At 32.8% G+C, this 18,752-nt stretch overlaps 2 protein-coding genes and 1 pseudogene across 2 annotated transcripts; 1 reads left to right on the top strand and 2 right to left on the bottom strand.

The window, feature by feature from the left end:
- Nucleotides 1-590: 590 nt before the first annotated feature.
- Nucleotides 591-6,342, bottom strand: LOC102621829 (uncharacterized; annotated as a pseudogene).
- A 1,922-nt stretch (nt 6,343-8,264) lies between these two features.
- Nucleotides 8,265-9,650, top strand: LOC107178497 (pentatricopeptide repeat-containing protein At1g08070, chloroplastic-like). The gene has a single exon (XM_052434032.1). It carries the CDS (start codon nt 8,265-8,267, stop codon nt 9,648-9,650), a length of 1,386 nt encoding a protein of 461 aa, XP_052289992.1.
- Nucleotides 9,651-10,045: 395 nt separating this feature from the next.
- LOC102614112 (nucleolar GTP-binding protein 1-like) lies at nt 10,046-13,859 on the bottom strand. The gene is made up of 3 exons (XM_006489752.4): nt 13,782-13,859; nt 11,379-13,433; nt 10,046-10,521 (listed from the first exon to the last, which is right to left on the bottom strand). Exon 2 carries the CDS (start codon nt 13,417-13,419, stop codon nt 11,389-11,391), a length of 2,031 nt encoding a protein of 676 aa, XP_006489815.2. The 5' UTR covers nt 13,420-13,433; nt 13,782-13,859; the 3' UTR covers nt 10,046-10,521; nt 11,379-11,388.
- Nucleotides 13,860-18,752: the final 4,893 nt, after the last annotated feature.

Here is an 18,752-nt window from a genome sequence, read left to right as displayed (position 1 = left end):
CCCTGGTAAAAGGCTGCAAACTGGCCGGCTGCTAGGCCTTGATCATCTTCCGATAACTGGACAACTGCAATGTCCTCACCACCATCTTCACAATGCTCAATCGTCAAACTGCAATTGTAGAAAACCGAGCTTACAGTGAGTCAGTTACTACCATCAAGGACTAGGGCAATAAGGCATCATAATTGCAAGCATCTGCAAAGACTGTCATAATTACCAAGACCATGATAATCATGGAACAACTAGTCCACATTTGATGCGTTCTAATAAAGTGGTAATCTTTTCCTAGAATACCTATCACCCATTAGTATCCATGTTTATTTCAGTTTTCCTGAATGGCCTAGCATGCAACACATTCAAGAAATGGGCAATTTTTTAAAATGCTCCCTTGAGGTTTGAGACAGTTGCAAGTAAATGGTGAAAATTAATTTATTTGTAAACATTCCCTTGCATTTTGTTCCGTTTAATCCGCGTTTAGGTAGCTGGGGGCATTTATGACAATTCCTGAGAGAACCAAAAGTGTTGCAACATTTGTTGCCTCCAGCACAGTAACTGAGACTTGCCTTTTTAGTCCCCATGCTCTGAGATCCAAATTTCTTAGGTTTTCAAAAGCCTTTGATCGAATGCGTTGAGCTCATTGTTAGCAAAGCTTGAATTGTTGGACTATTAACGCTTGAGCTACAAAGACATATTTGTTGAATCTAATTAAAGAGAAGCTATTGACTGCGCTGATTGTTCTATTAAACCCTGGGGTTACAGAATCATTTCAAGTAATGAAAAAACATTTGATTTGAGCACCAAATCTTGCAACTCTCGATTGAACCCTTGCGAGACTCCGCCCTCAAATTGAGTCAACAGCTCACAAGTCCTCCTCGCTGCCACCATCTCCATCCAGAGCTTTCAAAGCCTTTGTGAGTCTCTTGACATGCTCTTGTGTCGAGACCCACCGAGTCAAGAAGCTTTTGAGGCTATTAACGCTTGACCTACAAAGACATATTTGTTGAATCTAATTAAAGTCTAATTAAAGAGAAGCTATTGACTGCGCTGATTGTTCTATTAAACCCTTTGAACTGCTGGGGTTACAGAGAATCATTTCAAGTAATCTATGAAGGGTTTTGACGAGGGTTTTGAGGTCGGCGATGTGTTGAGAGAGAGTAGGGAAATGTGGGTCCTTGGAGAGGAGGGCATCGGATTCGGTCTCGAACTTGAGCGGAGCTAATGGCGGATGGGTTGAACTTAGCCGAGTCGGAGCTAGGGTGCGCTTGGAGATCGACTTCTCAACCGAGGCTTGCTTAAGAGCTTCTAGAACGTTGAGCACTCATGGAGGTTGTTCCTGCCCGGATGGGTCTTCCATAATCACAACTCCTTTGATTTTGTGCTGTTTTGATTGTTCACGGAGTTACATGAAATAAAGGCAACGACAACTCACTGAGTCACTGTCAACCAACCGACTGACCAACCAATTTGTCCTGAGGCTTGAAATTTCCCTGCTAATCTTTTAGCAGCGTCAGGTATACAAACCGTCATTAGGGTAATTTCATCTTTTCAAAGTCAACTAACTGTCAACTAACTGCCAACTATAAATTTAACTAACGCTGAGGGAGTGCTTCCAAATAAATCTATTTTCACCATCTACTTGCAACTGCCTCAAACCTTGGGGAAGTTTCTAAAAAATTACCCTTCAAGAAAATGTGTCAAAAGAGTTTAGACCAGTTGATCAATAACTGAAATTGTTCCTTGAAGGGATTATGCAGGGTGTTAGCTGAGATCACAACTGCTTTCTCTTAACCAGAAGGGGAAAAAAGAGTGACTGTGTGGAATGTTAAAGCAGAAATTAGTGCAGATAAATCATGAGAAGAATTCATCCCTACCTTACACTGAAGCTGACTGATCTTCTCTGGAGGCAATCCACTAAGCAATTTCAAAGAGCCAGCATGAAATAGATGTCGTTTCTTGTCAAATGAATAGTAATTTCTTGACACAAACACTATATTGTTCTCAATATCCTTCTCAACAACATACCTGTAAACAATGTACAACAACCCTTACGCGGTGAAACTGAAGAACAACAAAACAAGGAAGAAAACAAAAGATTCTAATCAGCGACAACCAATAGTAAAAAATATTGATAAGAAGATAGCAAAATATATATTCAAATGAATTATCTAAAGTATGAAAGAAGTTATTGATTGATTCAATTTTAGCAACTGTCATTTAAGAGGATCATACCCCAGAAAAATAATATAGACAGTTACTTAAAAAAAAAAAAATACTATCTTTGGCAAAAAGAAAGAGTGACAGCATACCCCTCAGGGTCCTCCAAGGAGACCTAGTTCTTGGTGTTGACCAATTGTGTAGAACCAAAATCCCCGATGTTTTTCAAGGAAGTCCCCTGTCTCAGCTTCCAATATGATACCTTCCACTACCCAATGTGTCTGGCAACAAATTCACTAAATTTTATCTACAGAAAATTAGTTGTCAGATGCAGTCACAAATTACAAGCCCATCTTCATGCACTTGGAAGGTATAAACATTTTTACGTAAAAATTATGATGAGGGGGTTGACTTCTGTGGAATAGTGTACAATTCCTTGCATTTATGTGCATCAGTGCCTTACAAATCAAGACATAGGTTCATTTTTTTATTATGTTTTGTGTTCTCTGCTGATTGTTTGAATGAAATGCTTTGGTGCTTTGTGATTTATAATATTTTGACCTTTAACCTTTTGGCTTTCACCAAATATGAAAATTAGAGAGCTTTATCATTAAGAGGATAACATTAAGAAAAAAAAAATAATTATAATAGTAATAATAGCAAAGGTAATATGCTCAAACAGGTTCAGAAACTATTATACTATATAGTGCTGTAGAAATTGGATTATAACTTAAATCTAGAAGAATTTTAGTCTAAAAACAACAGCTTGCAGAGCCTACCTTCCCCAGGAAGCAGATTCCCCATGAATCCTTTTTATCCTTGTTACGCAGATCAAATTTTGTAGCAAGCTTGCGAACTTCTTCCTGCCGATAATTTGGTAGAGAGAATTTACAACAATAGAACTCAAAAAGAAAAGAAAAGCACGTGTATGCAAAACTTCTGCACAATGGTAAGTAAAAACTAGGACATCCAATCTGCCTACAAGGTAACTACATTGATAAAATTCATCATTTGGCACAAGGGAAGAGAATCCCCATCTAAGTCCCAGATTCACATTTTAAATATGTGAAATTCAATGGTAATTGCACTAACATGGTTTGCATATTCTAAGGATTTCAGCCCTAGACTTGGAAGATGGACAGCTCTTGCAAGCATTCAATAGACTCAGCACCGACGTATTATGAGATTTTTTTTTCCAATCCAATTCTCTTTTCAATCACAGTGAAGGTGTGTGTGTGTGTGTGTGTGTATTTGTCCTTCTTGAATGAGGGTATCCCCACCACTTAAATTTCAATGCATTGGAAACTGTATTTTTTCGTTTGTTAGTGGCATCATCAATTTTTTAAAATGTTGGTGTCCTCATTAAAGAATTACTCTCTCTCTCTCTCTCTCTCTGTGTCTATATATATATATATATATATATTGGAATATTACTCTATATCATAGGAACAAGCCTGGACAAGAAAAGCCTCAGGATCTTTTGGGAACAATCCATTGTCAACACTCACACAAATAAGGAAGAAAATGAAAAGTTATGAAAAAATGTGGGACCTGGGCATCTCAAACTTTCCCAACACAGGGCCATACATTTAACTCTTTCACAACCACACTCTATAATACTCACTCACCACTTCAAATGCCACATTATTAGCAACTGCTCAATTTCATTAAATATGAAATAAATCACATGTAAATTGATATTAATAAGGCAACATAAAGGTTTCATGGCAATGAAACTAGGTATTGTTAACCTTGGGTATGGTACCAAGTGGAAAATAAGTCGTCTAAGCTGGGCCTGTGACAGATGTGAAAGGAAGTACATTTGATCCTTGACCTACAAAAAATTAAAAGGATAAATTTATCAAATACTGGAATAGATGCAGGTTGAAGAACTAGTACGCTATACAAGCATGACATACAAGCTCTACCATGAATGCAGAATGAATTAGCTTACTGTAGGATGCACAATCAAATCATTCAACTTTTCAACGGTATAACATCATTAAAAAATTAAAAAAATGAAAAATAAAAATTATAGAACTATATATCAAATCTGGATGGAATCTGTTTAAATCTCAATCCTATGACTGGCCATAGATTATGATAAAAGAGATTTGAAAAGGATAAACAAATTGGGGATGAATTCATGGTGCCTCTGGGCTTTTCATATTTAAGTGACAATCACTATTTTTTATGTGAATAATGGTCATAATATCTAATAAGAGCATTTATAAAAGCAAAAGCTTCAGCAGAATTCCTTAGAAAAACATGCCAAATGGAAACAATCAAGTCACCAATACAGGAGAGAAATATGAAAGCACAAATGTTTATCCAGGATAAGCAACTTGTCTTTTGATAATTCTACACAGAAGGCTTATCCTTATGATCCGCAGATGAGTGGACAACATTGGCATAATGCCCAGAAGCAACGTAATCAAATTCCATACTGCTGATGGCATCCATGAACACACCTGAACAGTTAAAAATGACATAATTTGAAAAAGTGAGAATAAATCATTGGATTTAGTAGAACCCTTCAAGTTAAGATGATACATACCAAATTTTATTCTTGTATTACAAAGGACATCTGGGTTGGGTGTACGGTCGCATCAATATTCTTCAATAATGTAGGATACCTGAACAGAAGAGCAGATGCATTCATACAAGACTGAAAATTAGCTTTCCTGATCTTTTCTAGATCTCACTGAATAAGATGGCAATAAGGAAGATCAATAACATAAAAGATAGTTTGAATTAATTTTCTTAAGGTACACAAGAAAATATTAACAAGTTCCTGATTGAATAGAGCAATCAATAAAAATAAATCGAAGAAGCTACATTAAAGGGGCAATACATACCACATTTTTCCAGTATTCATCTGTTAAATGCACTTCTAGTGGTACATCAACCTGAATGAAAACATACGTCATTTAATTTCACTTGTGAAGGTGTTCCGTCTGCAATACCTATAACAATAAGATCAAGACAAGATTTTGCAAATCATAAATAAGAACTAGATACTTTTATAAAATCATGAAGGTAAAGAGCCAGTATTGCATAATAAATAAGAAAACATAAAAATGAAGAAGCTTCGTTGGACTAGAAAACAATAAATGTAAGTCCTACTTCCTTGTTAACCACCCCGACACCGCCAACAAAAAAAATGAAAATCCAAATCTTGCTTCCTAAATCATTTTAAACTGCACATGTGTTTCAAAGCAATTCAAAATTTATAGCTTAGGGGTAAAGCAATTGAAAATGAGAAGGGCAACCTGATCATAAACAGCTTTTGCATACTTCATATCTTCTTCCAATGGGCATTCAGTCCAAAAGTTCTCGAAGTCTTCCTACACAAAACGAGGAATTAGAAACAGCCTGCTCTACTGTCTTATAGACCACAAGATTTAATATTTTTAGGGTAGTATCATGTGTTGAAAAAAACAACTGCTTCTATGCATAGACCAATTTTAATACATTGGAGAGGAATATTGACAAACAATTTGAACATAAATATATTTTCAATATGCCGTCAAAGAACCAAAACTAAAACCATGCAGAAGTTCAAATGATTGCTCAAACAATTGCGACATTAATCATAAAAAAAAAAACTAAAAAAATAGCGACATTAAAAAGAAAAACAACTTTCTATTTAAATAATTCAAAATGCTAATATTTCTACACCCAATTTCAGCTTAACTTCGCAGAGAATTCATATTACCAAAACTGAGTCACAACACACACATACAACAAATCGCCATAAGAGTATTGATTATCCCATTATTTGAAAAAAATTTCAAACTTTCAACAAATTCAAATGATGGCAATATTTATCCAACAATGCTTCACCAATAAACATAAACATGCCAAATCTCCAAATATATCACACACGCAAGCATATTCACCAATACACTTGAATCATAAAGTAATTAAAAGGTGAAAGAGTAAGACATACTTGAAACCAAATTTTGAGGTAAAAGGCTATGCAAGAATGACCAGCAGCATTAAGAAGTCTAAGTGCAACACTGCTATCAACGCCGCCGCTCAAAAGAACAGCAACCTTAAGGCCCTTTCGATGGGGCATGCAGCAAGAGAGATAGTGGGGTTCAAAATCAACACTAACATTCGAATTAGGATTGTGTTGTAAAGAGTGTGAGCTGGGTTGATGTTGACAGAGAACAAGAGTTAAGGAAGATTAGTTTTTGGTTACGAGAGTGAAGAAGGGTTCTAGGTTTTGGAGAAGAGAGAGAAAAGAAGGGCTTAAGGTGAGAAAGTAGGGGAGACATTGGTGGTGACTGGTTTTGATGTCAGTCTCTGTTCAGTATTTCAAGTTGTAGGATGATAATCAATGGGGCCTTTAGTCCAGTGCACTTACAATAATAATAACGAGTGATTTGAGCCCATAAAAGTATTTATGAGGTTTATTTATAATTTTTTTTAATTATTAAATAATTGAGTGGAGTTAATTTATTCTTTACGAAATATGAGTAGAGTGGATAGTTCTTGAATATTTGAAAGGGTTTGAAAAATTTAGACAGCACTTCAGAAGAGTACATAGCACGAAGAAGGTCCAAATTATAAAATCTATTTATAAATATTAATTACAATACCTACTGTATAACAATATTAAAAAAAAAAGTTGTAGGATGATAGAAACTCAAGAGGGAGGTAAAATCCAGATCCGGATTCGTATATAGCTACATTTGCATAGTGCATCCATATCTGCAAAAAGGTATACAGATTTGGATGCAACGAATTTTTTAGATAAAGAATCTGTATAATACTAAATTTAAATATAAAAAAGTTAATGTATTAATGTAATAAAATTAAATAAAATCTAGTCATAATTCAACAATTAATCATTCAAACATTTAGAATAACATACAATAACACCATAAACTCACAAATAAAAATATGACAATGTAAATCAAATATCAAGAATAATATAAATTCAATTGTCCAATAAGTTCAAGTCTAATGTTGGCACAAATCTGCAAATAAAACATCACAAACTCACATAAATTCCAAGCTGGTGTGCTTTACTTTTAGGGTTATGTTAGATTTTTAACTTTATTATTAGCATTTGGGTCTACATTTTCTAATATGTACATGTAAATTTTTTCGGATTCAAATCTTCCAAACTTTTACGAATGCGAGCCAAACTTGGATTTTTTTTGCCGTCTCTACTCAAAATATTGAACATAATGAATTAAGTTAGTTTTAGTTGGTTACGTAATTAATACAATCATGATAAATAAATGATAGGAGGATTATGCCTTCAATCTCGTTAAGAAGTTTTTAAAGTAATTTATTTATCCTAATGATAATAATAGTCATAGAGTGGTTTACAAAATGAAATATAGGTAAGATGACACAATTATTTATTTAGTTATCTAAACATAGTATACTAGTAATTTAAGGCTTTCGTCACCTACAAACTAAGAGATTTTATTAATCGGTATTTCTTGTGTCACTTAAATATGAGCAGTACTATATAAGAATTAATGTAAACTTATTTCAGTAATTGTCTGATTGTAAATATTAATTGTAATTTTATATAATATAAGTTGTATTCTGAGCATTAATTTCATATAATTTAAAAAAACAATAATATAGGAATTCTTTAATCCAAGAGTTTAATAAAAAGTTTTTCATCACATAGCATATAATCACTTAGAATAACGAAGCTAGTAATGATTTAATTCAAATTAATTCATATCGTGCGTATTAATTATATATTTAGGCTTTCATAAAGAGATTATTATATATATATGTTAGTCTTAACATTTATCAAATTGGCTGTAAAGAAGAAAAGAGCCAGCGTAGCTTATCTATAGAGCGAAAAAATATTTAGCATCCTTGGTGAGAAAAGGGAAGATGTGGATACAATATGGCTTTAGTTCATCACATGATCTCCACATTAATTGTTCTTCTTGTACAATTTTGACATGTTCGTAAACGGCCTAAAGTCACTAAAACCCACACTCAGTTTCAAACAACTAAACCAAATCCATGCCCAAATCATTAAAATTCCTCAACCCCACATCTTAAACACATTGCTAAAACTTCTAACACAATCATCCACCCCACAAAATGCAATTCCCCTCTACAACAAAATGCTCAACTGCCCATCTTCATATAATCACTACACCTTCACTCAAGCCTTAAAGGCATGTTCCTTAGCCCATGCACACCAAAAAGGCCTAGAGATTCATGCCCATGTCATAAAATATGGCCATTTGCATGATATATTCATCCAGAACTCATTGCTTCATTTTTACGTAACTGTAAAAGATATTTTTTCTGCCCATCAAATTTTTAACTCCGTAGTTTTCCCAGATGTTGTTACTTGGACTACTATCATTTCTGGGCTTTCTAAATGTGGTTTTCATAAAGAAGCCATTGATATGTTTTGTGGGATAGATGTTAAGCCTAATGCTAATACACTAGTTAGTGTTTTATCTGCTTGTTCTAGTTTAGGGTCCCGTAAGTTAGGCAAAGCTATTCATGCACATAGCTTGAGGAATTTAAATGAAAATAATATTATTTTGGATAATGCAGTATTGGAATTTTATGTAAGATGTGGGTCATTGGCGAGTTGTGGCTACTTGTTTGTGAAAATGCCTAAGAGAGATGTGGTTTCTTGGACTACAATGATAGGAGGTTATGCAGAAAGAGGATTTTGTGAAGAAGCAGTGAGTGTTTTTCAAGAAATGGAGAAAACAAAGGAAGCTGAGCCTAATGAGGCCACTCTTGTCAATGTATTGTCAGCATGTTCATCGATTAGTGCATTGAGTTTTGGTCAGTATGTGCATTCCTATATAAGTACTCGATATGATCTTTCTGTGAGCAATCTTGTGGGCAACGCTGTGATTAACATGTATGTTAAATGTGGTGATGTGGGTATAGCAATTCAAGTCTTTAATATGCTTGCATACAAGGATATGATCTCATGGAGTACTGTAATTAGTGGCTTGGCCATGAACGGCTGTGGCAGGCAAGCTTTGCAGCTCTTTTCTTTGATGATCATTAATGGGGTTTTTCCTGATGATGTAACCTTCATTGCATTGATATCCGCATGTAGTCATGGTGGCCTTGTTGATCAAGGATTGATACTTTTTAAAGCTATGAGCACTGTTTATGAGATTGTGCCCCAAACGCAGCATTATGCTTGCGTTGTTGATATGTATGGCAGAGCTGGACTCTTGGAGGAAGCAGAGGCTTTCATTAGAGAGATGCCAATCGAAGCTGAGTGGTCAGTTTGGGGAGCTTTACTGAATGCTTGTAGAATTCATCGGAATGATGAGATGTTTGATCCAATCAGGCAAGAGCTTGTCAACAAGAAGGGAGTTAGCGTTGGGACTTTTGCATTAATGTCAAACACTTTTGCTGGTGCTGATAGATGGGAGGATGCAAATAAGATCCGTGATGAGATAAGACGCACGGGGTTGAAGAAGAAGACAGGCTGTAGTTGGATTGAAGTGAATCCATCTATCTTTTAAGAGGAAAGGGTATCATTCGAAAAAATCAAAAACATGTGAAATGCTTACCACGGTGAAGAAAGTCTTTTTACAAGATTCTGTTTGGTGCTTAAAAGAATGTTAACCAATGGCTACTTGTAAACAGGCATTCTCCAAACTCGATTCATGATCAATAGTTCCCTTTTTCAATCGTGTTGTTAGTGAGCATAAATTGGCACAACACCTGGTCCAACTCTTCACCATCTTCGGGTCTCATCCCTTCTTTTTTATCCATGCCATTGGGCCAGCCCCGTACAGACACGTCATATATGATAAATTTTGCTTCAAACTTTGCTCGACTGGGCTGTAATTTGCAAATTGTTTGACAACCGGAGAAGAATTATCATATATTGGCAGAAATTAGAGCCACTATGCAATTATTAAACAAAGATGTAAACTCAGGTTAAATCTTTATCTCAACCAAATAAAAACAGTAAGGTAATAACCTTCAGAGATTCAAAATTGCTCTAACAACAACATTTTTAGCTCCTCCACCCAAAATCTCTTGACAGCAAACAGCAACTACAGAACATAGACGTATACTCAGGTCAAATCTTTATCTTTTTTTTTTTAATCCCCCCAAACAAATAAAAAAACAGTAAGGTAACAACTGCTCAGATTACATCATAACTCAAAATAATGTCCCAAATTCAAAATCGCCCTAGCAACATCTTTAGAAAGAGGAAAAGGAAAACTCCTCCACTCAAAATCTCTAGACAGTTCAGTCAATGGCAAGTACAATTCCATTGTATGTGCACCACTGCAACACAGAAACCATTCTCCATAATAAGGGAAGCCATATTGATTGCTCAAAAGTTTCAATCCCGCGATGCAATACATAGAACATTCTTCTCTGCAAGAAAAGAAGCAATATTAATTGCTGAGATGACCCAAAAAAAATAAATTGCAATTACAAAGAAAACCTCTAAAAAGGACTGAAAGGAAATGAAAACAGCACTACTTCGATGGTTTTTATATGGAGTAGATTTAAGAACTACTAAGGGGGTTAAAGTCCATTGACTTATATAAATGTCATTTATTCTCTTAGTTATTCATTGTTGTCTGAGCAACTCACCCACCAAAGACTATATCGTGAATAGAAAAGAATGCACATTTCATATCCATTGACATCAACCAAAAGGAGTTCAAAAAGTAGCCGCAAGAAGTCTACAGATAATTTCCATGAAGTAAACAACTAAGATAAACCAACATAGAGCATTTTCAAAACAATGAAAATCAACAAGGGGCAGAAAATTAAAGGAAAATGCATCTCCAAAAAATATGCGGTAGTATGACTAGGTGAAAATCCTCAAATTGCCAATCCTATCAACTATGTGATGTCTCAATAATAAACCCAAAAAAAAAACAATTAGGAAGGATTAACATACACATTTAAGATTGTAAACAACAAGGTGCACTCACGTGTATTCTTGTAATGAAAGAAGGGCTCAACGCCCACTAAATAAAAAACTACTTGTCAGGCAACTGCAAATTTTCATTCTCATCTAATAATCACAGAAACAGCAAACAGCAAAAAATCAAACAAATTCTAATGGCCAAAGATGATTGGCATATCAAACATTTTCTCATTTACAAACATAAATAACAAAAACTCATATGGAATAGACACACAGCTAAGCACAGAGAAGAACAGAAAGATACAAAAGACAAGCTGAAGCAAGTTACCAAAGAGTAATGCAAGAAATATACCTTAAACATTTCAACGTCTGTCAGTTTTTCCAATGGAACGTTTTCCAGAGAATAAATGCTTTGGCTTCAGTGTAGGAATAACTCTATCAGCTTCTCCACGACGAGCATCCTTGTTCCTCTTCTTAACAGATTTTTTGCCGAGTTTAATCGCCTTAACCTTTTGAGCAGAATCCTTGAAGCCTTCACCAGGGGCAACTTCACTTGGAGGCCGTGACCTTGACCTTGACCGAGGTCGGGACATTGACCTCAACCTCAACTTCTTGTTAGGTTGGTCCATGTCCATATCCATAGCATCACCATTATCCTTGTCTCCCCTGTCAACAGACCTCTCCCTTTTGCGACCCCTAGACTTGCTTCGGGCACGATCGATAGCCATAGAGGGATCCAATCCCAAAGAGGATAGCTGCCTACCCATTCTCTTAGTTGTAAACTTCTTGTCTTTATCGAACTTTCTTGGTACAGAGGGCCGACTTTCTGCAGTGCTTTTCTTGATCCTGTGCTGTTGGATGAGCAAGCTTTTCTTTTTCCTGATCTCTGCCAACGCTTCTTTCTCTTCTGGCGTCAGCTCCTTGCCATCCATTTCAAAATCATCGTCTTCCTCCTCTTCCTCCCTAAGACCTTCTTCTCGTTCCAGCTCTTCAAGCCTCAATAAGATATCAGGATCAACAAAGTCATACACATTGTGACCATCAAGAATTTCGGGCATTACATCGTCTTTCCATTCTTCATTAGCCAAGATATAATTCTTCTTCAAACTAGCAGAATATACACCAGCTCCACCATTCTCATCCTCCAAGTCTTTCTCAGTTTTCCTCCTCTCCTTCTCAGCTGCTTGCTTAGCTTTAGCTTCCAAAACTGCCTGAGGGATACAAGGTGGTCTTTCCTTCTGGTCACGCGGCTTTGGTATTGCAACATGAAAGCGATTCAAGCAGTCATTTATCTTTTTGGTTTTCATCTTTAATTCTACCCTTTGATTCAATAACCTCTCACAAGCTGCATTCTTCACAGCAGCTACCCCCTCTTCATTCAAAGTGCTCATTGTCAATAGCACTCCCTCATCATCACCAACTTCACCTCCCTGACCCATCACAGTCTTCATTGCTTCAGCTTTCATCTCCATGACCAATTTCTTGTCTTCCTCCGAAATCCCATCCAGCGACTGCAAATCAGTCTTGTTGCAGACAATAATCAAGGGCTTATTCATAAACAGAGACTTAATGCTGTGGAAAAGAGCTGCCTGTTGAGCAATACTGTAACCACAAGACCCAGATATGTCTAAGAAGAACAATACGGCAGACCGTAGATGTGCCAGCGCCGTTATACTGCACATTTCAATAATGTTACGATCCTCAAAAGGCCGATCTAAGATCCCTGGAGTATCAATCACTTGATACCTCAGGTACTTATAATCTGTATGACCTACAAAGAGTGACTTTGTAGTAAAAGCATAAGGCTGTACATCAACATCAGCCCTTGTGATCTTGTTCATAAATGAGCTCTTGCCAACATTAGGGTACCCACAAATCAAGATTGTACGAGTGTTTGGGTCAATTGAAGGCAACCTTGCCATGTGTTGTCTGATCTGTTCTAAATAAGCCAAACTAGGGCCTATTCTCTTCACCACTGTACACATACGGCCAAGAGCAGCAACCTTAAGCGACTTGCAACGATACAACGAATCACCATACTTCAACAGCTTCACATAGTCTTTAGCAATCTTGCTAATAAGGTTCCTTGCAGTATTTATTTGGCCAAGTGCAAGTTTATAATGATCCTTATTGTAAAGGACATGCAAAAGATCTCCATAAAAAGGATGGATATCATCTAGGTGAGGAAACTCATCTATGATTGTAGATAGCTTCTCAAAAAAATTCTGTTGAGTGTATTTCACCTTACGCATGTAAAACTGACGGAGACGAGTAATGGAATACCCTTTGTGAACAACAGTTGGTGTTTGCCGCTGAGTACGGGATAGAATAATGTCGACAATGTCTTTCCCATTGGGTACCACGGTAATCTTCTTAAAGTTATATTGCACCATTTTTTACTATTTTCCTGATAAAACAGATTAAATAAATTCATATCATACAAATGGCAAACGCCTAATCCATATTCAAAACAATAAAAGTTTACTCATGACAACAAAATCAAATTCAATAATCTCTAACATTTTAATCATAATGAAACTGAACCAGTCAATATATTCATGATATCTCCAATGAAATACAAAAACGTATAAAATATAATAACATCAAAAACCCAGAAAATAAAAACATCAGAATTCACTACAATGCTAACAGAATCAAATCATTCAATATCAAAAAATAAGGTGATGTAGAGTGCAGATAAAAAAAAAAAAAAAAGCGCCGTTTGGGGGTAAAAGAAAGTGGGGTTATCGCTTACCAGGTGCTGTGGCAGCAGTCGATAGAAAGAGAACAATGAAGAAGAAAGGTTTTGTAAAACCCTAATCTCGTTTATTCTCATGGGCTTTTATAGTTTCTGATATTTATAAAAGCAACCCTTGAAGGTATGTAATTTGCATGAAAGCCCAAACATTTTATTTTCTTTTTAACCCATAAATTTATTGCTAACTTGCTGTTACATCCTTCATACTTCATATAGTAATGAAACAGTAATAAACAGTTTCATATAAATTATGTTTTACAAACTAATCTGTCATATTATAATTCGTTAAACTAAAATCATGGTAAGATCTACATGATTTATTTTTGTTTTATAATTTTAATTAACCAATTATATATTATCGCATCAGTTTGTATGATGTTGTTTGTATAAATGTTTATGACCTTATAATTATTTTTCTTTATATAATGTATATTTGTTTTAAACTCTTGAATTTCATAATTTACCTTCTCTGTGCATAAGTATATGAAGATAAAATTGAGAACTCTATTCATGATTGTGGTGGTGGAATTCTCATTATTTAAAATGTTGTTGTGTCCCACTAAGTAGTTGGATATAAGGAGCGTTTATCTTTTTAACTAATGAGTTTATTGACTTAATTACAATCAGTAAAGTCATAAATCTGTTTTCTTTTAATTTAATAAAAATATTTATTTATTAAGTCATCAAGTTATTGAACTCATTTTTTTAACTTTTTACTTAATATAAAAAGTCTAAACAATATTATTAAAAGATATAATACTTTAAAATATCTCTATCTAGTTAATTTATTTTTATCCTTACTTGTATAAAACTTACTAATTAGCATTATTATTCATCAATATAACTTGTGATAATGTAATAGTATATTATTATTATTTTTATCTTTTTATATTCTTAAAATTAGCATTATTTATCTTTATAAATTTTTACAAATATTTTTCATATAATAGAACATAAACTACAATAACATTGATTAAAATATTCTAATTTATCAAGGGTTGTATTCACTTGAGTATGATTTATATTATAATAAAATGTTATCTTACTTATGTTTGTTGATATTTTTATTACTTTTTTAATATTTAAACTTTGTGAGGGCACAAATATAAGGGAGTGTTTGGTGTGTGGTATTGCATAGCATTAGTTTGTACACCCAACATTAGTTGAACAAATCCCATGTTTGGCAATTGATTGAAAAGCAGTGAGCATCATTAATCTTTACCCTTGGAGAGTGTGTTAATGCGGCAACTATTGCATTAGTTTTTTTTAATAATAATAATAATAAATAAGTATAACTTTTTAATTTAATATAATGCTATATTATATTTTAATTTTTATATATTACAAATATAACTAAATAATGCATTATTTAATTATATTAAAATAATTAATATATAAAATATTAATATTTAATAATTTAATATAACTAATAATAAATACTTAATAATATATAAAAAAAATATAACATACTATTACATTATTTAATTATATTATTGTAATTAATATATAAAAATTTATTATTATTTAGCAATTTAAAATAACTAATAATAAATGTTTAAATATGAATAAATTTAATATAAAATATTATTACATATACTATTGAATTCTTATTTGGATTATTTAGCACAATTTGTGTTGTTAGTAAATGTGTTACAACTATTGTATCACTTTATTATTTTGTAATTATCTTGTGGTATGTATAAACTTACTTTTGAACAAATACTATAGGTTTTAACTATTTATTTATGTTGTTATAATATTTAGAAATTACTTGATTAAATTATTTACTACGATATTTATTTCACAGGTCATATATTTAGAAAATACTGAAAAATTAATGTTATACTTCTGAAAATTTAATGTTAGCAGCTTTAATCTTTATGAGGAATTATGATCTTTTTAACATTTATATTAAAAAAATGTTAGATTTCTAAAATTTAATACTTCTATTTAGTATTTTTCTAAGTATTAATAAATATTATTTTCTAAGTATATAATTTAAATTAATCACAAAAAATTAATACAATACAATATAGCATTAAACATTGTGTAGTATTGTCATAATATAGTACATAGTATAAAATATTATACAGTATGCCAAACACATCCTAAAAATACTGGTTTTAAGACAATTTAAAATAAAAAAATTTAACATTTAGGGTCATTCTTTAGTGGAGTGACTAAAATTACGACATCAATACCGTAATAGATGTGAATCATTAGATTTAAATGAAAAATCTCCACTATTAATTCTAAAGAAATAGGTAATCAGTTACCCAAGTAGTAGATAATTATCTTTTTTTTTAGTTTAAATTGCAGGTTATATGTACTACTCCTATATGTAATTTACAAAATTAACATGTTACTTGAAACTTAGTGTTGATTTATAAGTTTTATATTACATTTTTAGGTTTTTATTTTCTTACCACTATGAAGATTAGCTTAACACTCCAACATTAATTTATCGTTTTTTTCTTCAATTTACTACTTCTAAATCTGCATTACAAAATTTTTATTTTATTTTACAGTTGTTGCCAATTTACAATTCTTATATTATTTTTTTACAATACTGAAGATCAATTTACCACTGCAACAGTAATTTATTCATTTTTCCTTTAATTTACTACTCCTATATGTGATTTATAAAATTTTTGTTTCATTTCACATTTAATATCAATTTACAAGTCTTATTTCAGTTTTCTAAGTATTTGTTATTTCTACAATGCTGAAGAATAATTTACCACTCCAATATTAATTTACCCTATTTCCCTTTAATTTACCACTCCTATGCGTGGCTTACAAAAATTTTGTTTCATTTCACATTTAATGTTTATTTACAAGTCTTATGTCATTTTTCTGAGTATCTATTTCTTTTACAATCTATAAGATCAATATATCACTCAAAAATTAATTTATCCATTTTCTTTCAATTTACTATTGCTATGTGTGGTTTACAAAAACTTTTGTTTTATTTCACACTGAATGTCAATCTACAAGACTTATGTCATTTTTCTAAGTTTTTTTTTTTATACAATCTTGAAGACAAATTTTCCACTCCAACATTAGTTCACTCATTTTCACTTTAATTTACTCCTCTTATTTGTGGTTTACAAAATTTTTATTTCATTTCAAATTTAATATCATTTTAAAAATATTATGACATTTTTCTAATATTTTATTTTTTTTATACAATCATGAAGACTAATGTACTACTACAACATTAATTTTTCTCTTTTCTCTTTAATTTATAGCTACTGTGTGTATTTTACAAGATTTTTATTTTATTTCACACTTAATATTAATTTACAAGTCTTATGTCAATTTTTTAAGTTTTTCTAATAATTCTGAGGACCAATTTATCAGTCAAACATTAATTTACCCCTTTTTCCTTCAATTTACTACTTCTGTGTGTGGTTTATAAAATTTTTGTTTCATTTGATACTTAATGTCAATTTACAATCTTATTTCTTTTTTCTAAGCTTTTGATTGAGTGCTGGAGAATGGTACATTTATAAATGATAAAATTATCATTTTGCAATCTAAATCTTACTAATAATTTTACTTTTATGTATTTAAGTAATTTAAACTTTGATTGTGTGTGTTTTGTTATAATTTAAGTATTTCATATATTTCAGGAGTATTTTCGTAATTTCACGATTAATGAGAAATTGAACAAGAACAAATAGCATATTTGAGCTCATAATAGCTAAAAACCTTAGGAAGGGTGATGAGATTGAGGGCAAAACTGTCACAAACACATGAGTGAGGCATATTCAGATTCAAGTTCCCGTCGATACCCGTCACAAGAGCTTCAGCAAAGAAATTCAAGGAAGAGCTTAATGGGCTGATTCAAGTAACTTGGGCTCAATCAAATTTGTAGAGCCCTGTTGAAGGAATCGCACATGATAAATGTATAATTCAAGCTCTTGAAGTTTTCAAATAATCACTTCCTCGAAATAGGAAGTTGGCTTGCCTATTATGGTGGGAAAATATACTACTTTCCTTTTTGGATACTTTTCTGTTTCTTAAGGAGGCTAGTGGAGAAACAAATCAATTATTTCTCTTTTAATTGCTGAGTTTCCATTTTAATTGATGTAAGGCATTTAAGCCAAATTAGGATTCTGAATTAATTTAAATTCTTTTCTATTCACTTAGATTAGGATTCTGATTTGATTTAGATTCTTTCCTTATTTGCTTTAGATTAAGATTATGATTTGATTTTGGTTTTGCAATACTAACTAGGCAACTCAAGAGGGGGGATGAATTGAGATTCTAAAAATTTAAGCAGTTAAAACTTAATGCAATTTAAACAAAGCAACAAATTCGAAATAAACAAATTAATGTGTAATGAAAAATAGAGAGATAGCGTAATAAAGAGAGTAAACACATGATTTTTACGTAATTCGGTCAACAGTGCCTACGTCCATGCCTCCAAGCTCACTGGGCTTGACGATTTCACTAAGTGAGCCTCTAAGTCTCCAACAACTCTTAAAATTGACTTTCAAGGTGTCAATACACCTGTACAACAAGATATTGTCCCAAATCTTTTAACCCAAGTGTATTCCAACACTTACAATCACTCAAAAATAAAGATTACAAAAATGTTTCTCTCACACCACGTAAATGGTTGCAAATGAAAGCTTAAAGTGTGAATCATTGAAACAAAAACAAGTTTAAAGCTCAATAAGAATTGTATACTCAATAGCAAGCTCAATGATAACCATTGAATCTCTATTTGTTTGAATTTGATTGAACTATTTTATAGTTGGAGCTGAAAACTAATTATTGTTTACTTTTTGAGAATAATCAGATCACGGTTAACTGCTGTCGCATCACCATTTTGACTTGTTCAAAATGACTATTATACTTAGATTTTAAATAGTCAGTTAATCATTTGAAGTTATCGGTTAGTTGTTTATTTCCAAAAACCTGCAAAACAATTTTGGCTAATCGTTTGTGCTAAACGGT

The sequence above is a fragment of the Citrus sinensis genome, chromosome 9, assembly GCF_022201045.2.
Source record: "Citrus sinensis cultivar Valencia sweet orange chromosome 9, DVS_A1.0, whole genome shotgun sequence".
Lineage (NCBI taxonomy): Eukaryota > Viridiplantae > Streptophyta > Magnoliopsida > Sapindales > Rutaceae > Citrus > Citrus sinensis.
The sequence above is the reverse complement of the archived record's forward strand: the minus strand, read 5'-3'. Positions and strand labels throughout refer to the sequence as shown.